At 34.4% G+C, this 25,422-nt stretch overlaps 1 protein-coding gene and 1 long non-coding RNA gene across 2 annotated transcripts in view; both read right to left on the reverse strand.

Moving 5' to 3' along the window:
* Positions 1-8,024: 8,024 nt before the first annotated feature.
* Positions 8,025-22,625, reverse strand: LOC123540536 (uncharacterized). The gene is made up of 6 exons (XM_053526386.1): positions 22,466-22,625; positions 14,999-15,639; positions 14,587-14,667; positions 13,728-14,138; positions 13,386-13,515; positions 8,025-12,683 (listed from the first exon to the last, which is right to left on the reverse strand). The coding sequence occupies exons 2-6, from the start codon at positions 15,618-15,620 to the stop codon at positions 11,858-11,860; spliced, it is 2,070 nt and encodes a 689-aa protein (XP_053382361.1). The 5' UTR covers positions 15,621-15,639; positions 22,466-22,625; the 3' UTR covers positions 8,025-11,857.
* LOC128549535 (uncharacterized) overlaps positions 8,025-25,422 on the reverse strand; it is a 233,860-nt gene continuing 216,462 nt past the window's right edge. The window contains exon 2 of the long non-coding RNA XR_008367785.1: positions 8,025-9,090. This is a non-coding gene — a long non-coding RNA (uncharacterized LOC128549535). The remainder of the gene's footprint in view (positions 9,091-25,422) is intronic.

The raw sequence follows: 25,422 nt of genomic DNA on the forward strand, positions 1-25,422 counted from the left end.
AAAGTTTGGTCAAAATCCCCCTGGTAGTTTCTGAGGAGAAGCGATAACGAGAAATTGTTAACGGACGGAAAGACGGACGGGCGGAAGGACGACGGACCACAGACGCAGAGTGATTTGAATAGCCCACCATCATCAGATGGTGGGCTAGAAACATTAGATATCTCTGTAAAAAAAAGAAGAAAAAAAGAAAGAAAGTAACACACCATTCAGTATTCTTAAACCCAAAAAGTTGAATGTGTTAGAAAAATAAATGATGGAGATACATTAGTAATTTGACCCACTGGATATGGAAAGTCATTTATTTATGAAGTTTTGCAGAAGATTTTAATTAATTATACCTAATTATATAATTCTATTATCAAAACTAGATACATGTGTAGAAAGAGAATGATTTATAGTAAGTTACCAGTAGATCTAGATTTCTATAACTATTCTACAACATGGACAATATAGCTGACTGGAAGCGCTTATCAGTTGTGTGTTTAAACCTTCATAGTTGTAGGTTTAACTTGTTATGTTAGGTGATTGAATTATCCTTTCAGGATAAGGCAATGTACATGTACTATATGCATTCAATACCAAGGTTTATGGGAAAGCCTGGCTATTTTTAGATTAGCATTCGCGCGGTGGATTATGGTATTCGTACAGAAATATGTACGTTTTTAATCGGTTTGTAACTAACTCTGTATTCGATAAGACAGATCAGTGAAACAGACTAATATTTAATAATTACTGTTGACGGTGGACGACGACGATGCATACAGGGCGATCATATGTGAGCAAAAACAACGAAAGAAAGGAATGAACGATGTGTTGCTAATCCACTGTCCATTTTCACATCGCGTTAGATCGCGTGTTAATCTGTAATAGGACACGGAGATATCTGTACGCACAAGAAAAGTACAACAAACTATCTATATATGGAAAATATTTCATCTTCGCAAATATCTTGATACTCATTTTCACTATTTGTTAAATACGATCAGATTTCTTTTGTGATACTCGAAGCATGCCTTGACTTGAGCATGAGCGGCTAGTGTTGTAATTCATGTAAATACAGAATTCATAGCCATTTATTACAAACGTCGGATTTATAATCAATGAATGTAAAAGCCGATTACAAAGTCGTGAACCACCGTTTCTTGGAACTTGACCATCTTTATGTTTAATTAGCGCATATCCATTTAAAGCGTTATCAAGAAACAAACCAAACTGTTCATAATTGAAAACCTTGGTCAATTTATTTATAAGTTTTACGGATATTTGATATTCCTTACCGACAGTAGAATTTCAGTGTATTCACAGGTGGTGGTTGTTAATTAATTATAAAGAACTCCACGTGAAAAAGATCATAACAATGGATGTTGCGCTTTTACTTTTCTTGTGTGTACATGTAAGAAGGTTCTTGAGAAGATAAGCCACTTAGAAACTTCCTTTCAATGTGGTTCTTGACTGTAAAACGTCTTTTGGACATTTTCATTTCCTGATATTAGAAAGATAAAAACGGTTTTGTTAAAGACATAACACAAATTCTTCGCATGTGCTGTGCAGGATTTGAAGTTACACCAAAAGCAAACTTTAGATCATATGGCAATTTGCCAGTTTTTACTGATAGAAACAGATCTCCGGTACCCCCTCGCAATGATAGAGACCCCTCGGGCATTATTTCAGACACATGTGGACACCTTCATAAATTCTAAAAGGAACTGAAAACAGTAGATATTATTCTTTTGTAAAATCATTAAAACACCAAGAGTTACTTTGAATTCTTGATCATGTATTTTAGCATGTTATATTTCTACTTTTATAATAATTTTTGTCTCTTTAAAAACTAAAAACTACACTATAAGGTTTCAGCTGCTGGGACGTTTATTATCAAAATCTAACAAACACTTGAAATGATCTGTTTTTTTCTATGATAGTACCTTTGAAACTATATGAAATATTTCGTTTTGCCATCTTTACTGTCAGTTTCTAATGTTTATTTGTCTTTCTTGGCTGAAAACATTTCCATGGACTGCCAGAACTCACCAATCTGAGGGAATATAAAAAACTTGATTATCAACCAAATGAAGATGTTCAAGACCTTTTTTTGGGTTTTCCTGTCTTTTGTAAGATTTAACAGTATAGTAATCTTTCCCATTACCATTTTGTTTTTCAGTAAGTTTTCCATAACATTTTTCAATACTTCCTTTGATAACTCGTCAGCGTTTTGTTCCTGCGTCTTGTACATCTCTTGGCTTTTCTTACTTTGATCATTTTTAATCTCTGGACGGATTTTGGACTGTTCTGTTATCTCGTTTTTAATCATTTGTTGCAGCATCGCCTTTTCTCTTTCGGAAAACGATTTTTGTAACATCTCATCAGATACTTCCATACCCTTCTTGTTCCGTTTTCGGAATAAATTCCAATATTTCTTAATTTTACCTTAGTTATTCACTAAGTTTCTCGCGTTCACATACGTAAAGTAAATACTGACAAAAAATCGCCGAATATTCTGTGGACGCGGTTCATTCGGTTGCTCTGTGTTTATGGCAGTATCTGTTTGTGCATTAAGCATTGTCGAATCTATCACAGTGTCTATTATCTCTTCAAGATCTAGCCCGTTTGTCATTTCATTTGTTTCAGCAATGACTTTGGTAGCTTCCATTTCTTGCATCATTTCACACACATTCTGCAGATTTGATTGTTCACTGAATGCTATTAAAGCATCACTGAAAGCATGTCCATGAGCAAGATTATGTGACGGGCCATTATCATGGTTTGTTTGAATATCACTAACTTCTTGTTTGCCTGATTGTTCACTGAATGCTTCTAAAGCATCATTGAAAACCTGCTCATATTCTGTATTATGAGACTGGACATGTTCATGATCTGTTTGTGTATCACCTACTTGCTGTTTGTCTGATTGTTCACAACATGTTTCTAATGCATCATTGAAAGCCTGCTCATATTCTGTATTATGAGACTGGACATGTTCATGATCTGTTTGTGTATCACCTACTTGCTGTTTGTCTGATTGTTCACTGAATGCTTCTAAAGCATCATTGAAAGCCTGCTCATATTCTGTATTATGAGACTGGACATGTTCATGATCTGTTTGTGTATCACCTACTTGCTGTTTGTCTGATTGTTCACTGAATGCTTCTAAAGCATCATTGAAAGCCTGCTCATATTCTGTATTATGAGACTGGACATGTTCATGATCTGTTTGTGTATCACCTACTTGCTGTTTGTCTGATTGTTCACTGAATGCTTCTAATGCGTTATTGAAAGCCTTCTCATATTCTTTATTATGAGACTGAACATGTTCATGATCTGTTTGTGTATCAGAAGAAAATTTCTGCTTCATTATTACAGAACGACATTTAAACTTTCTGAACAGAGGTTTTCCACAAGCAAATTTCTTTTTGAATCCATTATATACTTTAAGACCATCTGCAAATAGTGGACCGAATGTCTTTGACAAAATAGAAGATTTAATAATTTGATTCCGCCTTTCGTTATGTTCATTTTCAGTCCTGTATATCTTCGCATTTTGTAACATTCGAAACATCCATTCTGGGAAAAATGAATGAGGTTTTCTTTGCGTCGGCTTCCTATCGAGACTGTTATCACTGAATAGATGTTTGCAAGTAGATATTGCTCTGTGGGATAGCATTGTTGAATTATTCGTGGTATACGTAATCCTCAGAGCTTCTACAGTTTGTCTGTAGCTGATCATTTTTAACATTTTGAGTTATTTATCACACTAGGTTAATATTTATGACTGAAACAATACCAGAAATTTTAAGTACTTCGTCGAATGTTCATAGTAAGGTTATTTTTAAATGACACAATTAACTGTAAAATGGAACAAAAGGATTCAGACAAAATTGGAATGTCTTTATATAATAAATATTTTCTATGGACTTTCAAAAATGATTTATATTTGCTATTTATACATGTTTATCCGTCGTTTTAACAAAAAGGAACAACGACCAACGAAGTGTTTATCTTGTTCTTTACCATATATAGAAAACACAATTCTATGAATCAAGGAAATCATATTTTATATGAAAGCATAAAGCGAAAATAATTATCACACCTAATAATGAATAACTATTTCAAGTGTACACATATTAAGAGGCTAATTAATTTGTCATTAAAACCTGTCCTCAAGAGAAATTTCACTCAAACTTCATTCTACCATGTATATATGCTTTATATTGTCCATTCCAACTAATGTTTTAGATTTTAGATAAATGCTAGTCCTATTATCTTTCAAGTTGTGTAAAGATATGCTTTAATGTACCCGGCGCACGCCGCATTAACTATTTTGCCTGTTATTAACTATTTTGAACATTCGGCTAATTTAGCAACCGTCTTAATTTTACTCATTTAAAGAATTCCTACAGTAAATGTCATTTAATCCAATATGACATTTGTGTAGTTGTGAAGATTTCTGAACTGAGACGAAGCAGTTACGTTTCTTGCTAACATGTATCTAAACACTCTATAATCTCTAATCTATCTATTCAATAATATCCAGTTTTTTCTTCTTATTTTCACAAGAAGAATGACATAGTTCACACTTTATATACGTGTTTGTCATGTGTCACTTTTTTCAATACTATCCTATTTAAAACATCGTTTATAGTACCCACTTTATAAAATTTTCTTCCTCTTTTTTTAAAGATCGCATGTGTAGAGCCAAGAATGTTATCTGTAATTGTATCAGTATTACATGTGTAACTGCAGATAATTGGGTAGTAGTTCTACTTTCGATTTAATGTGGCAGGGGCCAGTTTCGTATTGTGGCCTAAAAAAATAAGCAGATGTACTTTAAACGTATTTATTTTTAGCTGGATATTTATGATGTTTATAGAACTAAGGATTCCTGCGTACGAGTAATTATTGTATAAAATAAATATATGCTTGAATCGATTTTCCTAGCTCCGTGTAGACGGCCGGGTCTAACGGAACGGAAGTCAGAGGAAATGGAAACGGTCATCAATCCATCCAGATTCAGTTAAATTTGCGGAAAAATGTAAACGGTTAATTATGACACACTTTTCTTCCCACCATTATTTTTGTCTGGTAAAATGTTTTGAAAATATACATATGTTTTAGGTCAGTCATTTGAAGGTAATACGATAGGCTGAAAACGTCACATGATGAACTTCTAACTTAAAGACTATGCAATACATCCGTTCAACACTTCCCTGGAATTTTCAAAATTGGATATTTTATGATTTTTTTTCGCACTGGTATCAGCGCAGATTTGTGAAATTTTCAAAATTACTGTCCATTGCCCCTAGGAGTTAAAATACCCACCACAACCTAGTGACCTACTATTTCCTCCGACATGAACTGTGTGAAAATAAAATCATTCTGGTAATACTAGTATAATAAAACTTCATTTCAAGATGACAAGTGGACAATTTAATTAGCTCTCTATCTCTCTCTCTCCTCCTCCCCCCCCACCCACACACACACACTCCAACCTCTACTCCTGGCTTAATGCGTTTTCACAACTTTATATGCAAACTTATTCAGTCAGTCTCTTCTCTTCTAAAACATAAAAATGTACTCAACTAAATATATTAAATATCATGCACACTGCTACAATAATTCAATTAAATGTTTAGATATTAAACCATGTATGCAATTGCCAATTTGTCAATTTGTAAAACTAGATACTTGTAATTCTTAATTTTTTTATGCAATTCATTTGTAATTACCGTCATGGACAATTCAAAAGAATACAGTTACTCTGTGACGCGTCTTTAATGGTGAACGGTTAACAGCTATTTTCTTTTAAAGTATATAACATGACGATTGCAAATGAAATAAACACATTCAATAAAACAGTTTTAATTTGAATTGTGGCTGATTGCTGTCATTTAATGTTTTCATGGTGATTGAACGTACACCGGATATAGCCCAAAGGAGATTGGATTTTGCGACCATGTTAGATTTTAATAATTTTGGGAGGTTTTGTAATGATATATTCTTACTGAAACGAAATTTATTTAATTAGCTATACAGTAGTACGGCTATTGTTAAAGTATATCTGTGCTGCAACATAGTGGTCCAGTTACTGTTTAAAGCTGCATGGTCGCTCACATATGCTGGTTCGTTTTCATATAGAAAGAAAATAAAAAATAAAAAACTCAATCAAGCGAAAATTTATACTTTTTGATGACCTGAAAGTGTACTTAAATTAATTTGACTTTGAAAATAATTGTCCATTGCAGACAGATTTTGTCCCCTCCGGAAATAGGATGGATGTTTCTTTTTTTTCATTTCTTAAGTAGCACTGGCGTGCTTCCGTTCGTTTGTATTTGTTCGTATGTCACTCTGGATTAGAATCTCTGTAACGATCAGGCATACTAAGTTGAATTGGTGACATAATCTACATTTACTTTTACAATGTCACTTCTGTCAATACAGGTGTTTAAAAATAGGGATTATGTTTGATGCAATTTTTCATGTTTAAAATACTCGGAAAACATCTAAGAAGAAATGAGAAATCAAAACAACAATCAAACAAGCTCAGGAATTGTGAAGAACTATTCTAAACCTGCCATTATGTTCCTGCCGTTTTTCTTCTCCTTTTAATGCGTCCCGCTTCCTTATTTCGAAGAAGCTGGGGGTATATTGCCTTGCATCTGTCAGTCGCATCGGTCGGTCATTTAAGTTTAGTAAGTGAAAGGTCAAGACTACAGAGATCACGGGACTGAAAGTGGGACAACCCATCTTGAGGGAATACGTGTCTTACTAACACCTCTTGCTATTTTTGTTTTTAGTGTGGTCGTCTTGATTTGATAAAGCATATTTATAATGCAGACTTTGCAATAAATGTCAGAGTAATAAAATCAATTTTTATTTGGGAAACTCATTTTACTATACTTTTTTACATTATACTAATAAAACGTACAATACAAATAAAACAATTTTATTAGAAAGGTTCTAAAAATGTCCAGCATAGGTCTATGTAAATTCATAAATAATTTCAAAGTAACATCGAAAGTGCAGTATCATATGCAGAGAGAAAACTGGGAAATACCGTATGGTCAAAAATTACAATATCCTCGATACTTAATGAATGAAGCATTGCTGACTTTAGAAATTTCTTTACCCCTCATTTAGCTATTATTTAATACATTTTATTTCTTATTTTTAATCGTAATATGTATATTTCCAAAAACATATTTCTTTATTCCTAGAGACGTAATTTTGCAAAAACGGGTGCCGCAAAACTTTCTATGTTTACTTCAAACATGGAAACTATATATGCATAATAAACTGCAGCAGGATGCATAGTCAAGCGTGAGACTGGAATATATTCAGAGATTAAGTATGTGATACTTTGTATAATGAAGGTGCAATTGCTTTCAGCTTCAGTTTGAGAAAAACAATCCCTTATTATTACATATCACTTATGTTTGCAACAACAACTATCTTTGAAATGTTCTAACTTTTCATTTCTTTAACCGTCACTGATCTTTTTCTATAGGTCCCAGCAATATGAAATATTTACCAAAAACCAGAAGGACAAAAGGGACAAACGTAATTTGCAAGGTTTTTGTCTGTGATAATGATCGTAATATTTAGAAAGGGATATACATATCGTAGTAAAGTAAGACAGCATAATTTAAGTCAATAGAAATCATATTTTCACGTGCATTTTTCTTTATGAAAACTATCCTGTATAGTTTACGACTACCGCAAGGTACAGCTACTTAGGATACTGCTGTAACTGGTTGAGGTAAAACTAACATGCTGCCATCAGTGCATAGTCTCAGAATAATAAAACCTTTTTTCCTTTAATCGCTTAAGAAATCTTAAAAATTTGTTCATTTTGCATCGTTGCACACTCTGGTGTATGCGTCAAGTGGTTTGTTGTGTATTAGAGTCTCTGGCACACTACCTCTAAAATATTCCAAATCACGCACAATAGGTCCATCGTTTTAGAAACATTTCATTTGAATGTATTAGATTGTTATCAAATCAAGACTTTTCTGTGAAAGAAAAAAAACTTTTTACAAAACTGAATACGTTTTTATTTATTTTCTCTCTTAAATAAATACAGTCTTAATATACGCATTATCATTGTATACAATAGTAGACATGTATAGGAAGTTAAAAGTGTGCAGGATAAAAGAAAACGGGCCGAGTCGCATTTTGTAACAAGAAGAAACACTTATTGCTGGAGGCCGCGATCATATGGAATAGGTGAAGTATATGCGCGCTGGGGAAAATATTTCATGATAGACCTGTGAATTCTATACCTATGGGTGAAACAGGTCTCATAAGCGTAAATACGACTAGCTTCTACTGATTATAAAACATACCGTACGATATGTTGTGAATTAACTGTTGTTGTACTTTTTGTAGTTCAACCGCCACCCTTGTTTAAGAGCAACATTTAAAAAACACGGTTTTTTCATCCTCAAGTAATAAGTAAGTAGACTCGCCCAGTGTAATCAATAACCCACAGTAGACCGACCCCTCTAGTACAGTATCTAGACGCATAATCTAACTCTATACATAGAGCGCCTACTTCACCCGATTTACATTCGGAACATTTTCACGCGTTTCGGGCTTTACCGTATGTTTAACATGGGATTTTTGAACCGTCCAAAGATGTTGGAAGAGTTTCTCATTATTTTTTTTTTTTAATAAAAAATGTTACTGCTTTCATTGTCTACCACTTTTTTTCCACCCTTGCCTGAAAAACAGTAATGAGTCTGTACACTGTTCAGACAATTGTGCTCTGTTGAAATTTAACCAAACACAAGTTTACCTGCATAAACAGAAAGCATGATATCTTAAACGTATGTCACTATATCTGCCCAGTACTGGCCCCGTGTTCACAAAACGTTTTCAGTCTCAGCTGAGTTTGATAATGAAACTTAAATCGTCATTTATATCAAAAGAGTATGTTTAAAACCTAATTTTATGCTCAACATTATTTTCAAGTGGCACTTCAATATTGCTGGTCTGTCTCAGATTGAATTTAACCTTGAAGTTTTAATAAAACTGATATTAAAATATCAAACTCAAACTCAGCTGAGATCGAAAAATGTTTTGTGAACACGGGGCCTGGACATTATGGTAAACGCTTCTTTCCTGCACAAATGACAATTTCGCAACTTCTGTCCGGTTTGTACAAATTTCTGGCCGCGATAAACCATTTGACTTGTATATACACTGAAACAAAGCTGAATATATAGGCTCCTTACTTTTATAGTTGTATATATTTACAGTAATATACATGAATTTACTGGGAAATATCTGAACTAAATAAGGAAGACACTAATGCCTTTACCAACAATAAGATCTACTAGAAGATCGCAAACAAGCAAAATAATAGCAGACTCTGATGACCGAGTATCATGAAATGTGAAACAACCTTCTTTTCTCACAGATATAATCATATCTATTATCACAGATATTATCGTATCTATCATCACGGATATTATCGTATTATTTCGTAACTTATTTGAACCACCGCGCGATTAAGCTTTAACAATTTGAATCTAGCTAGATATAAACAAGAGTGCCAGAATGTCACAATATACGCCCGCCACAGCATATTTCTTTACACTAGCACCTGTATTTGCAAATGAAATTTTAATTTTGTGGTTGTTTACAATGTTTTTTTAGTAATTATTGTAATTCTTTGGTTTTCTTAATCCACAAAAAAACTCCTTACCAGGTAGAGATACCTTAAAATACACCTAAAATTTGAAAGTAACATCTATGTTGTACCACTGAAAAGTGGTCTTGGTTTTTCCCTACGGTCATTTATAAAAAAGTTACAATGTAAGTTATTTATAGGAACAACTAAGGGAAGTTAATCTTTACAAAAAAAAAAAAAAAATCAAAAAAAAAGAAAAAAAATGTAAGTCCACACAAAAATCTTACCAGGTAAGAGATAGGTCAAAAATCAGAATTGGATGTAACATGCATGTTGTACTACAGAAAAGTGGTCTCGATTTTTCCCTACGACTAGTAATGAAAAAGTTACAATATAAGCTATTTAGAGTTACAACAAAGGGAAGTAATTCTAAAGAAGGGACATGCGCATGACACTCCGCCTCATGATGGTGTACAATTGTGCCAAGTTACATCAAAATCCCTCTATGCATGAAGAAGAAATGCTCCGGACAAAATCATTCTTGTATCTGACCTTTGGCCTCTAAGTGTGACCTTGACCTTAGACCAAGGGTCCTGGTTCTTGCACATGACACTCCGACTTGTGGTGGTGAACATTTGTGCCAAGTTATATCAAAATCCCTCCATGCATGAAGAAGAAATGCTCCGGACAAAGTTTGCATTCTTGTATCCTTTGACCTCTAAGTGTGACCTTGACCTTAGAGCTAGGGACCTGGTTCTTGCGCATGACACTCCGCCTCATGATGGTGAACAATTGTGCCAAGCTACATCAAAATCCTTCCATGCATGAAGAAGATATACTCCGGACAAAGTCATCCTTGAATTTAACCTTTGACCTCTAAGTGTGACCTTGACCTTAGACCTAGGGACCTGGTTCTTGCGCATGACACTCCGTCTCATGATGGTGAACAACTGTGCCAAGTTTCATCAAAATCCCTCCATGCATGAAGAAGAAATGCTCCGGACAAAGTTTGCATTCTTGTATCCTTTGACCTCTATGTGTGACCTTGACCTTAGAGCTAGGGACCTGGTTCTTGCGCATGACACTCCGCCTCATGATGGTGAACAATTGTGCCAAGCTACATCAAAATCCTTCCATGCATGAAGAAGATATACTCCGGACAAAGTCATCCTTGAATTTAACCTTTGACCTCTAAGTGTGACCTTGACCTTAGACCTAGGGACCTGGTTCTTGCGCATCACACTCCGTCTTGTGGTGGTGAACATTTGTGCCAAGTTATATCAAAATCCCTCCATGCATGAAGAAGAAATGCTCCGGACAAAGTTTGCATTCTTGTATCCTTTGACCTCTATGTGTGACCTTGACCTTAGAGCTAGTGACCTGGTTCTTGCGCATGACACTCCGCCTCATGATGATGAACAATTGTGCCAAGCTACATCAAAATCCTTCCATGCATGAAGAAGATATACTCCGGACAAAGTCATCCTTGAATTTAACATTTGACCTCTAAGTGTGACCTTGACCTTAGACCTAGGGACCTGGTTCTTGCGCACGACACTCCGTCTCATGATGGTGAACAACTGTGCCAAGTTTCATCAAAATCCCTCCATGCATGAAGAAGACATGCTTTGGACAAAGTCTGCGGACGCCGCCCGCCCGCCAGGGGCGTTCCCATAATACGTCCCGTTTTTCAAACGGGCGTATAAAAATAGTTGACCTATATATTGTTACAAACTGGCGAATTGTAGTAATGCAACTCTGCATGATAAGAAGGATGTTTTAAACCCGGGTGTAACGAAGGCTTAGTTAAAATATCTTTCTCCAGCTGTTGTTACACTGTTATTCAAGTTCAAAAGGGTATTATGGTAGTGGGTGTCAATGTTATTTAAACAATGTGATCATTCTGACTTCCTTAACACTCAAATAAGCATAGTTCTAGGAGAAGACAATAACAAAAAAAAGTTACACTTTCGAATAGTGTATGTGATATCATTACTTGCCATTACGAAGTTCAAAGGAATGCTCCATGCTTTGTCGTCTAAGAAAATTTGTCAGACTGAACAAAATACTATTTAATCTTGCCATTCTTATTTTCTAATTGGTAATTATTACAAGACATTCTATCAGTAATTCATGGAAATAAAATTACGGCGAAACACAACTATAATACCAGAGACGCAAAGGACCTTACAAAAACCCTGCATATGGTTCAAACAAAACAAAATCAATCTATTCAAGGTCATACACAAGAAATTCGTATTTATCTCTTTGACATACAATCAATTTTGATCTCTTCTTGTCAAAACATAGTGCTGATGGCCTGTTCACGCCATTTAGTTTCTCGAGAACCGTTCCAAGAACCCTTTCCCCATCGGCATCTATGTGCAAAACTGTACTGTACTCGTACTCGCATACAAGGAGAGTTTTATCCATGGATAAACTTATTCCCCTTGACATCTTTAGCTCCTCTTCGCGCAAGGTGAACAGATGGTTACCTTTCCGGTCAATTGTTTCAAGACCGCCGTAACCGTCAACTATGAATATCTTCTCCCCATCCGCACTAAGACACATCTTGGAGAAACACACCAGTTCTGCATTTGATTTATACAAAAGATGCTTTCCCGAGCCATCAATGTTATAGGTATACACAAATCCTTCGTCAGTGACATAGAACTTTTTCTTGCTGTAGATAAGACCCAGAATGGAATGTTCGAGTTCAAAGGTATTTTCTACCGTAAGATGCTCCTTCACATTCATTATCTGAACAGTTTTGCCCCATAGTCCAACGGCTGCTTGGTCGTTTTCCATGAAGCAAACATCATACGGGGCATTCGGAAGCTCAATTTGTGTGACAACATTAAACGCGCTGTCAATTTTCTTAAGGCGCTTATTGTTTTCATCTGTAAACAGGAAACTGCCATTTGGTAAGGCACAAATGCCATTTATCCAGCAAACAGCATCATCAAGTTCCATCCTGGCACTGTATTCTTTGACATCTTTTTTCGCATAGTTGATTTTCTCAGCTTGAGTTGTTTGTCGTAGTCCTGGGCACGCTCTGCAAAGAAAAGGTTTAGTGTTTTTTTAGTTAAATAAGATTGGTACAATAAATTAGTAGTTAACTGATTTCAGATCAAAGCGTTAACTGATAGAATCAACGGAAATTTGAGTAAACGTGTCATTTTCAAATAAAATTATAAAAAGTTAAAAGAAAAATCTATGGAAGTACTTGGCATATCTGGTGCAGTCAATGCCGTACATAGTAAATCTAGTTACTTTTCAAGATACGAAAGAAAGGTTCATAGACTAAGTATAGAATTTAACAAGTTGCGATTAAAAATTAATGTATGCGTTACAGTTCATAGATGCCAACAAATTGTCTGCGATGACAACTTTGACATTTTGCTTCTGTGTTAGAAAGACAATAACATTATGTAACGTTTGAAATCAATTCTGGCTTTTCTGGTGCAGTTTGAATTCTATTTAATTAAAGATTGATACATAGATGAGGAAATACGGGTGAGGCTGCATTCTACGGGACACATTAATTTCTACATCTGTATAATGATTAGCGTTGTGGAATTTTAAATACACTGCCATGTATTATGATAAAAGCCACTGTAAACAACCGATTTCTACCTAGCTTCTGCCATAATATTGCAAAATGATATCATTCATCGTAATTCTTGACCATATGTACTAAGTACTTTAAGAAATGTTTTTTTTATGTCGCGACAACAAAAAAACAAACTTTTCCAACCTGTGATGACGTAATGCGCAGATATGGCAACAAAACTGTTCATCGTCGTTGCAAAACATCACAATTGGGTGTTTATGCCCGGCTTTACAGCTCAAATCATCGTATGTTCCCACTATTAGTCCTTGCTCACCTACAAAGCATAAAAATGCTTGCTAAATGTGAGCATAGCAATCTAAGTACATGTATTATGCTATCAGTTTAATGTAAACAGTCTTGCTAAAAGTTAAGATAGCAAATGTAGCATTGTACTGGAATGCAGAATTTTATGCTTAGATGAGACTATTGAACCCTTCCTTTGTTAACTACCAAACAGCAGACAATTTTATTATATCATGTACTTACACAAATGATCCTCTGTTTCTAAGATGCATGATTCCATAACATGCCCTTTCACATGGATTGTTGCGCCTAGTTCGTCTTTCAGAGTTTCCGCGAGGTTTGCAAGTGCCGCCTTGAATTCAGGCCCAAGCAGCTTCTTTAATACTTTTTTCATTGCGCGGGAACTTGAACATTTGATGTTGAGGAGAACATGGTTGTATAGCACCTCGAAAATGGATGCACCGTCAATACTCTGTATCAGGTTGGTAACCGTTCGTGTGGCGTTGAGAATCTTGTCGCTGACTATCCTTACATTATTTGGTCCTTTTTCAGCAATCTGGCCAAGGATTATGTGAAAAGCATTCATTAGGAGAATGGTCCCTTTCGTAACATTTTCTGCCGTCTGTGAGCGAATTTCTATTCGGCTGTCAATCGCTAAAATAACGCCAATAAAATAATCATATCATTCATGTTAAAAATGATCAAAAAGCAAAATATGCAGAGAAAATCTAAAGAACCGTGTACGTATTTAGTTAATGCTAAAGATCGTCAAACACGTATTACATGCATGTACTCAAGTAATTCATCAATTCATCAATGATTAGATCAAATAAAACAAGTTCTCGACAGCTCTTCAAACACATGTCTTAACCAGATCTAGAAATATCTTCTGAAGAAGAAACCTGATGAGGCATTATTCTGTAAATAATCTACGTATTTATGACCGATATCTATAGCCGTCAATATGGATGCTGTAGAAAAAAAATAACCCTGGGGGCTGAAATAGGTATAGCTGTTATTGAAAGCTGAAACAGGTACATATTCTTATTAAAGGATGGAGCTGGTTCAGCATGTTATCATACTTCTAGTACTCTAAACATACTTTGTGCATATGCGAAGTCTATCTCTTTCAGTCTTGGTTTTGTCAACGATTCTTCGAATCTTCGCAACGAAAACTCATACTCTGCGAAAATATAAAGAATAAGTTTAAAAATGCACTAAAAGCGGCATCGCATGCATACTTCGTTAACTACAATTATTCAAGAAATACAATAAATTCGGCAACGAAAATATTTCACACTAAAGCTTTCTTTATATTTTAAATATACTGAAGCCAGATCAAATGTAAAAGAAAATACTAAACGATAAAACTTGTTCTCGTCCATCTAGTATTTCGTGTGACTTTGAATACTTATGGTATGCATTCACTCTAGAAAATGATATGAGAAAATATCTGTGTACATGTTTTAAAACTATCTTGTAGCAGAAAGGATGATAATTAATTTAGAAAATACCTTTTAATAAATCAATTGAGTTTGTTTTCTTTGGTTCATTCTTAAGCCTCTTCGCTTTGACACTGCCATCTATTTCCGCGACCATCTTGTTATCGTACTCGTGACAAGCCCTCAGTCGAACCATGAGTTCAGGAATGTCTAGACTTGCGGAATCTTTCACCAGATCCTGGCATTTGTCATACGTTTGCTGATCTATGCCTGCAGACAGCCGCAGCAAAACGACCACCAAATCTGACATATCACGTGTAAATTCATTCTCTTCATAGACAGCTAGATACCTATGTATCAAGTCTGTCCTGGAATAACCAAACGACTTCACCTGCACACGTTCATGAAGCGTCAAGTCTTGTCCGAAAATATCCAAAAGAATCTGCGACAGTAAACCAATGTCCCAGGATTCTAGCTCCGTGTTCACATGCCCTTTTGACGGGAAGAGTTTCTTAAACTGGCTGTCGTGTTTAAACAGTTCTCTCAGATCGTGCTCCTTTGCTGACAAAATGTCAGTCAATGATTTCTTACAGGTATTGACTTCTCTGTTCATCAGACTTCTCAGTACAAAAGGGACACCTTCTCCCATCAGCAGCATATACCGCAGGTGATGCTCTCCGCCAGATGTCGACATAATTGTTTAATACCAGGCTCTGAAAAAAGAATATGACAAAGACTTCGTTGCAAAGATATTTAGATGAAATTTACAAGTTTCCAAAGTAGCTAAATATTTGCAACTGTGTCCGTTTTCGTGTAGTAGTATATTTCTCATCTTTACAACAATAAATGCGGAGAATATAATTGACATTTATACATTCCTGCGTAAATAGTCATTTTCAGTTTTGTGAAGAAATGTCGTCCAGGGCCTCGCGCGCAAAGTCGTTTATGTTTAAAGTACTCAGTAATTGCAAAAATTAAAAAAACATTAAGCTTATAAGCTATTTATGTACAAATAATAAATGGTTTTATATAGTTACACATACTAAAAAACATACTTTTACAAAGATTGCTGCTTTTTTTTATTTCATTTTCAATACACCACCAACAAATATGTACAAAATCGACTTTACATCGACTTCTATCTATATATCTGCAATATTTCTTATTTCGTCCTATGACGTACTTGGAGGTTAAGACAGTAGTTTAGCAGTTCCTATACAGTTTAAACTGAATGATGACCGTGCACTGAACCTTCTAAAAAGCAATAATCTACTTGGCAAATTCTAAGGGCGAACAACATGTTTGTCAATACTTTATAGGTCAAGAGCTTCAACTTTGAAAAAAAAAGATAAAAAGGTTATGCAAATACAATCTTTAGATAACATAATTGAAAACCCCACAAATAAACTTAAAAAGTCACAAAAGGCAACGAACTCGTTACAGAAATAAACCATGTAGGGGCTAACTATATCAATGGAAATAAAACCAGTCTTAGAATACAGCCGTGCAATTGGTCAATCAGAATGATAAAGGACAGATGCTGGCTATATAACCCTGGACCTCGTCTTACGAAAAGGGGACTTGAGACTAGGTTTATCCCCCTGGATCCTTATCTTACAAGAAGAGTTGAGAGTGGTTTGATTTTCCGGGGTGCTGGTCTTTGAAAAATGGGAATTGAAACTGGCTTTAAAACACCTGGCTTAGGTTTTATAGTTTAGTAGAGACTAGTTTTATATTCCTGGGTCCTGGTGTTATAGAAAGTGGAGTTGAGTTGAGTCTAGTTTTATAACCCTTGATCCTGGTAGTACCGGAAGTTGAGTTGAGTTTGTTTTAATAACTTCGGATCAGGGGAGTTGGAACTGATTTTACAACCCTATGACCCTCGTCTTACAGAAAGGGAAGTTGGGACTGGTTTTACAACTCTGGGCCCTCGTCTTACAGAAAGGGGAGTTGGGACTGGTTTTACAACTATTGGTCCTCGTCTTACAGAAAGGAGAGTTGGGACTGATTTTACAACCCTGTGGTCCTCGTCTTACCGAAAGTTCAGTCGAGGTTATAACCCTTGAGTCTGGTTTTACAGAAAGGGGATAGAGACTGGTTTATAACCCTAGATCTTTGTCTTACCGAAAGTGGAGTTGAGACTAGTTATAAAACCCTTGGCCCTTATCTTAGAGAAAAGAAAAGAAGTAAGACAAAGGTCAATTCAACAGTCCTTATGAACTAGAAGAGCGATGCTCGTCCACTAGTTGAACTATAGATAAAATACGTCATATCCGTTTACTAGAGGCATTCCGATTCGAGAATATTTGAACTCTAGCTACAATAGCAGTTATTCTTGTTAAGTTTATGGAAATAAAGTCTCATGACTGTCAAGTTTAGGTTATTCCTTGTTAATTTTCAAAATTGATCCGGTGTCTCTCTGTACACTAGACAAACGTGTAGAGCATGTTATTGTTATACACCCACACATTACACCAGTTAGATATGGTGTTTCGATGTAAGTCTCGAAATATGTTAATAATTATTTCTAGACTCAATCCTGGTTATTCAAAACTGACTCAATTGCATATTGGCACTTGTCTCAAAACTGAACTTTGGTGGCACATTTAATTTCAACAATTCGTGCTTCAGATTATTCCAGGTTTTATCAGGTACTCGTTGCTTTTCATGTTTTCCAACTCACTAGCCCTGTTTATTATGTGCTAATATCAAAAGTTCAATCATTCGAAAAGAAAATGCATTTGACTTGGTGAAATATTGTGACAAAAGTTGTTTTGTCCAAGTTTTTAATTGCGTTAAAGGTTTGAAAATAAATACTCCTTCATTACAACGAATTTTGTTATCTGGAGCTATTTAAATGCATTCCTCCAAATCTATATTTCATTTCAATGAAACTTTATGATTTTTGTCATTTATCTGAAATTTGTATACTAAACGATCCCGCTTTTTTCTTCGGTTCGAGAATAGATGAACTCTAGCTACAAAAGCAGGTATTCAATCTAGGCCTATAACAACTGAATACATTATATTCATGAAGTTGCAAAACTTCAAAACCTGGCACGGTTTCACCATTTATCAAATCTATATGATTTACTTAATAACATTAATTTTAGATAGAAATCGGCAAATAGATGGAAAAACAGTTCAAACAGTCATTTTATGTAAAGACTAAATTACATCTAGCGTGCATTAAATTGAAATATTTGCGTGGTGTACTGAATTTTAAATATATTTGTTTTTTCAATAAAAGTACTATAAGGCATGTTCGAACTGGTAGTCAGAAATATTTTGTTTATTTCATTCGTTGGCAGTGTTGGGAAGTTTTAAGACGCAGTTTCTCCACAATCATTAACATAAACTGAATGGGTGTGTCTGACTGACAAACACATCTACGTATTCAAACCGAAAAATAATGTGAAATATATCAAATGAAGGTGTTATGTTAACCTTTAGCATGCTAGATAAATTGTCTTCTGCTGGAAATGTCCTCTGCTAAAATTGTAAAGTTCATTCAATTTGCTCCAAAATTGGAAGAAATATTGTCAGAGTAGCAAACAGCTTGGAACCTGATCAGACGCCGATTTAATCTGGGTTCCAAGCTGTTTGCAAAGGCTGTTAAATTCGCCTGCAGCAGGCTAAGGGTTAAATATATTAAATGTATTATGTTGGATGGCCTGTACGTTGCATGGTTTGGTTAATGAATACACAGCTGTTCTTATATCCACATCTTTTTTATTAGGTGAAAACCGGCATTTAGTTTGAAAAACAACTACATTACACGTGAAACATTAAATAACTACAACTGAATCTTGAGTTTTTTTATGTTTGATATTTATTAAACTCTATTTTAACAGTCCGTATCGTTTAGTCTGGGATCCTTTTCAAGACTAAGAATTGAATTTACTTTAACAGTTCAGACACCTAAGTCTGGGAATCCGTTCCAGATTGTAGATTTGACTCTACTATAAAATTTAATGTTCATACATTTAAGATCAGCATTCCAGTGCAGGACCTAAAACTGACTCTTTTAACAGCTTATTAATTTTAGCCCGGAATTCAGTACAAAGACCTAGATTCGACTCTACTTTGACAGTTAATAGATTTTAGTCCGGGATTCAGTTCCAAGACCTAGGTTTTACTCAACGGTACATTTCAGACGTTTCATTTTGAGATTCCGTTCCAGGACCTAGATTAGATTCTTTATTATCTTTATTAATAGTTCACACATTATAGTCCAGGATTCCGTCCTAGGAGCTAGATTCTACCCTTCAAATATTTTAGCCTAGGACCAAGACTCCACTTTACTTTAACAGTTTAGATATTTTAGTCCGGGATTTCGTTCCAGGACCAACTTGTTCTTTCCCATAAAAATCAGAGGTTGATGAGGTGTGACTTCCCAGATTCTGCTTTCTTTAATATCGTCCGGGTATCGTACTTGAAACCTCTGCATTGCCTGTCTTTCGCTCCACTTACTGAGCTAATGCTCCGGCCTGAGATTATACCAGTGCAAAAATATCAAGAAAATAAATAAATAAGTAACAGCAACATAACTTGTGTCACCCTTCATATAAAATAATATGGGACATGTTCTCTTCAGGAGTTTGAAAGACACTCGCAGACATCAAATGTAATGAATTTACAAGAGAGACAAAGATTTCAAGTTTTCACTTCAAAATCTATTCTGGCTGTGCGCATTCATTTAATAACATGCGTGACGGATATCGACGGTGATGTTAGTTCATTCAAATTGAGGCCCGTTGCCGTGGTTAAACTACATGTTAGTTATTGATATCAGAAAATGATATTCATGCGGATGTATAATGAATATGAAATGGAATTATAAGAATGAAACGTAGGAAAAATGGAAAAATGCATGATAGTAATTCATATGGGTTATATACAGACAAATGACCTTGCGACACTTGTCCACACAATGTCTATCCTATTTAATCTCAATCTATAAAAAAGACTGATTTATGTGTATTTTACACATCTTTTAGCAAATCTTGTCTGTATTTGAGGTCAAATGCCAAGATAATGACTACAAAGCGCGTTACAAATAAAATTCTTAAGATAGAATGACCGATAAAAGTGAACGTTAAAATGACAGAAAGAATGTAAAAACGGAATCGTACAGTTGAACCTGTAAAAAGACAACGTTTAGGAATGTTAAAACGGTATGTCAAAACGGTATATTTATTTGCAATAAGTAATTTACAAGTAAATTAACAACATATGCTTATGTAGATGTATTTTAAAAGCATTTATATTCAACTGGTTATATATGATGATTATAGCAGTAAGGATTCCCACCAATGAGTAACTTGTGTGTCTTGAACTGATTTTTCTGCTAGACAACGGGTCTTAAAGCGTGGCTGAGGAATTAGAAAGTCAGTCATGAACAGTTATATGAGACACTTTTCCCACCACCATTATTTAGGCAAATCATGTGCAGATAATAAGGACAGGTCTCACTAGGGGTGCAAGATTTGGGCAGTTCTTGCTTAAAAACATAGAACCTTGAAACTAATATTTTACCGTATAAACAACTAAATTGACAGTCTGAAAATGTCGTACGATGAAATGCTAAGTTTATGTAATTATTTCCCTCTACTCTCATCCTACCATTTATTTTTCTCACAATGGTATCATGACATTGTGTAGCCCATTCAACTTGGCTAGGGCCTTTATGGACAGTTGGTATCTGTTAAAACATCAAGTAGTCTGACTGCTCTTGTAGCGAAAAACTATTCTTTTCGAATCAATGAAGTCCACTTATTGAAATACAAATAAAGATGTTATACATGTACTGTATGGTCATGAAAAAGCCATCCACTGTTTAAAACGCATGGGTACAGAGTTGCCGGCCGTTGTCGAGTTGCTACCTGACGGGTATACAGAAATGAATTAAATTAGATTTATTATAAACATTCCGAAGTCAAAAACTTGCAAAAAATTAAAATAAATTCGAACAGTTTATTCGAAAGAAACAAACGGGCCTACGTAATAAATCGTGCTGTACTAAAATATCAGATATATGACAAAAATCATAAAGTTTCAATGAAATATAGGTCTAGAGGACTGCATTTTAAGTAGCTCCAGATAACAAAATGCGTTGTTATGAAGAAGTATTTATTTTCAAACCTTAAACACAATCACAAACTTGGACAAAACATCTTTTGTCACAATATTTCACCAAGTCAAATGCATTTTCTTTTCGAATGATTGAAATTTTGATATTAGCACATAATAAACAGGGCTAGTGAGTTGGAAAACATGAAAAGAAACGAGTACCTTATAAAACCTGGAATAATCTGAGGCACGAACTGTTGAAATTAAATGTGCCACCAAAGTTCAGTTTTGAGACAAGTGTCAATATGCAATTTAGTCAGTTTTGAATAACCAGGATTGAGTCTAGAAATAATTTTGAACATATTTCGAGACTTACATCGAAACACCATATCTAGCTGGTGTAATGCGTGGGGGTATAACAATAACATGCTCTACACGTTTGTCTAGTCTCCAAGACAATTCGTCACATGTACAGAGAGACACAGGATCAATTTTGAAAATTAACAAGGAATAACCTAAACTTGACAGTCATGAGACTTTATTTCCATAAACATAACAGGAATAAAACCGTAATCATTTTTGGTTGCGGGTTTATCCCGCTACCAAAGTTAAAGTGTATTTTTGACAATCATAGCATCTTTATCTGATTCCAAATCACATCCATAGGATGTTCATGTGCTACACAAAATAGTCCCATTCATGAACAATGCGGATGGATTATCAATGAACAAACAGTTCTTACTCAACCTGTACCCGCTCACACTGACCATTTAGATTATATAAGATCTATCAATGATAAGGTATTCCAGCCAATAGTTACATCACAAGCTAGGTCAGGCAGAGTTCATCATAGATATGAGGCACATTAAATTTGTATTTTTTTCTCATTCATGTATATTCGTAGACTGGCATTTAAACAGAATAAATCTACCAAAAACCCGCAACCATCAGACATTTCAAGGCTTTGATTATAAGTCGAATTGCATGAGAAATTTTTTGCATATTTTGCCGCTTGAATACAACAGTGTTATAGATATTGCCTAGACATAGGCTTTCATTCTTATTTAGATAACTTTGATCCTTGCTACTCGGCTTTCTGTATGAAATATATTGTACATTTGGAATTTTGTTTTTTGAAGATGGAATCGTGTCTCATCACAATCGTATATAAGAACAAGTCTCTCTGATGTATTGTTAATTTAGTTTTTCTAGGTTACGTCTACTAACGAATACCATTACATAGCGTTTAAATAGTTTTTTTAATGCCAATCATAGTTACAAGATCGCATGATTTACTTTTCCGTAGGCCTATAAGAAGTACTCACCCATATGCTTTAGATAGTTGGTAAAGAAACAGAATAAATGCAGGGTATTATTCTAATGATACAAAAATTAAATATCTTTATCCAGAAGAAAAAAACAATATCGCTACTTTTTTGACAGTTAGAAATAAGAAATGTTTCTTACCTGTTTAACACATACTTAAAAACTTTATTTTTCCTGTGTATGAAAGTAAGCAACCAAGTATTATAAGAACATAAAACAGATCTCGTCCCCTATAAAAATGTAAACAAAATGTCAATGTTCTTTTAATAGCGTGCCCTAAACTAGCCCAGTTAGAAGATTTGTGTGTTCAAATCAATATTTGTAGTTAACTTATATAGTTGAACAAATCGATCTATTGAATAAATCTTGCTGTTACATGATATGGAGGTGAGAAATACGATAGTAAATTTAACTGCTACGCTTACGAAGTAAATATTTAATTACAATTTGAAAAAAAAGTCATAAACGTTGTGTGCTTAAATATTAACAGCCTTCATGTGCACAAGGTTAAAAAACCCATGTGCATTATATAGTAAAGAACTGACCATGTTTTGTTTTACATCTTTTATGAATTATAATAAAAGTACGCACACAAAATAAACTAAAATTTGTATGATACTAATTTCTAAATTAAGCATACATGAACAAAATGATGCATAACATCAATTAATTTCTTTTTAATTTTATCATAGACTTATATACATTTTGTTACAAAACACATCTTGGCTCCTTGACTCAATAATCATTTTATATCATTATTCTGAAACATTAACATAACATACACCTTAATTATTGTTACAGCATAATGGTCTCCACGGTTCCGATCGTTCTAAAACATGTTTCGGACATGGTATGGGTCTTGTGGTCCGGGTTGTCCAAGATCGGTTGCATTTGGCTGTGAATGATTTATGTGTTAATCAGATAAAACGATTCTGTTGAATAGTCTAATTGGCTTCATGTAAAATCTACATTACTATCGAAATACAGATTGTGTCGAAACTGGTTACTAAAATTCTGCATTGTCCTGGTCTGTATATACCGCTGCTGATAAACAAGTACTTAGATAAAAGGGGAGAATCGTCTGCCACTCAAACCTGAAGTCAAAGAGCTAACCTAAAACAAAGTTTGGACAAAATTAAGATTTAAATATTAAATAAACCGCCATTATAAGATCAGAGCCTTCATACCATCTATTCCAAACATGTGACATGAGGGTTAATGTATAATAAACGAATAAAGTCTTGTAATTTGCCTATTAATGCAGCATATCATTCTACAATAATTTGAAAGAGGGACTTGACCGTTTCTGTTTGCTTCAATGAAAATACTTGAATTTTACATTAGCATAGCTTTCTTCCAACTTGAGCTCCAGTTTAAAATGAAAAATATACGCTAAAATATTGCCATATAAATTACAAAACATTGCCAGTATAAGTATAGTTTACATGCGTAATCGGTTGAAAGATTTTGTTAATGTTTACATATCACGGGTTCAATTACACAAATAAACAAACAAATTCATGCAATACTGTCGTAACGCATGTCAGATACGGGTATTGCGTTCATCTCTCAATATTATACACGTCATATGTGCTTGGTATAATGAACTCGAAGTTTGCATTGGTTAAAGGACACCCACTCTGTATAGTTTTCAACTATTTTATATATTTTCTTCACTGATAATAACAAACCTTTCTATAATAGAGAGCCAGCTTCACGATGTGCTTAAGGAACTCGTTCTCAAAGATTATTGTGCATTCCGAGAAATTGCATTTGACAGTCTGATAAAAGAAAAAAGTGATATCGATATTTAATGTTATACTGAATACCAATGGAATAAAAGTATATGAAATTATAAATGTTTTAAGCAATTTTAGTAATAAGTTCTTTAATTTGTTTTAAATAAGTCGCTTATTATATAAACTAATGACGATTTTCGCAAATTTTTATCAGTTTAATCGTATAAGAGAAAAGTGTTTCTGTACAAACTGTTTTATCCTCTATCCTTATAGCGTGTATGTCAGTAAGCCTTACGAGACCACTGTAATGATACTTATGCAGTACCAATGTTGCTTTCACCGTCCTTGTTTCCAAAAGCATTTAAGTCAAATGCTAGTGTCTCCAGCTTGTGTACGTACGGCGAGTTGTAATCAAGTAAATGAATTAACATTTTTTTGCCATTCAGAAATTGTAAGATTTTCATTTTTGAATAAAGACTAAAAGAGACGGTTCACTTTTGCCTAAAAGCTGAAAATATCTTAATGGAGTAAATTCCAAGTTTTCTTTCATCAGGCAGTATTACTTTACAAAACTGTATGCAATATTTTACAATTTATTCATTATCGAAGAAAATATTTGAGGTAAATGAAAATACTTTTAACATTACGAGTATGAGAAACCTTCATATTTTTAAATGAATTTTTAAAGATTCTAAAATTTTCAGTATGGACACAACCATGAAATGATCATGTGAAGGAAGCTGAATCTATGATCAAAATATTTTTGTCTTTAACTATTACTAAAACATTCATATGCGACCTAAATATGGCAAAAAATGCCCAATTTCTAAAAAAATATGTAATTTCATCAATATTCAGTGTTATGTGGTGAAAAAGTATAAATAAATCTGTTTGAAAAATTGAACATCTGGTAGCAAATAATGTAATTTTATTCAATTATCATCAATTTGAAAATTTTCCAAATTGTTTAGGCCGTATCCTTGTCCTTTCGTCGACAGGTTAGCAGATAGGATTCGCGTCGAAAAATTTAAAAGTTATATAAGATATTTATTAATTTATTCATTTATTTAATAAGATACTCAGAAGTTTATGACAAGTATTAGATATATTAGAAACAAAACAAGTATCACAAACAAACATAAACGTCAGTTGTATATTCGTGCAAACATGTTAAAGACGGTTGTGGCAGTTTTTGGGTAAAAAAATTCCCAGTAATAGAATTTCTTCAAACTTTGTATATGAACACAGTGTCATGTTAGAGACAAAAAAGGATGAAAAAACTCGAAGGTCACCATGCTTGTTCAGAAGTTATCTGCCCTTGAATATGCAAATTTGAAGAAAAATCCAGTTTTAAGGACA

The sequence above is a fragment of the Mercenaria mercenaria genome, chromosome 16 (assembly GCF_021730395.1).
Source record: "Mercenaria mercenaria strain notata chromosome 16, MADL_Memer_1, whole genome shotgun sequence".
In the NCBI taxonomy this organism is placed as follows: Eukaryota; Metazoa; Mollusca; class Bivalvia; order Venerida; family Veneridae; genus Mercenaria; species Mercenaria mercenaria.

Bases quoted from the DNA above. Each gene is read 5' to 3' on its own strand.
- LOC123540536 (XM_053526386.1), bottom strand. From the start codon at position 15,620: ATGTCGACATCTGGCGGAGAGCATCACCTGCGGTATATGCTGCTGATG. The intron at 13,516-13,727 runs GTAAGTACATGA...TATGCTTTGTAG, and splicing joins AGAAACAGAGGATCATTTGT to GTGAGCAAGGACTAATAGTG. The intron at 12,684-13,385 runs GTTGGAAAAGTT...TTTTCTTTGCAG, and splicing joins TGCGCATTACGTCATCACAG to AGCGTGCCCAGGACTACGAC.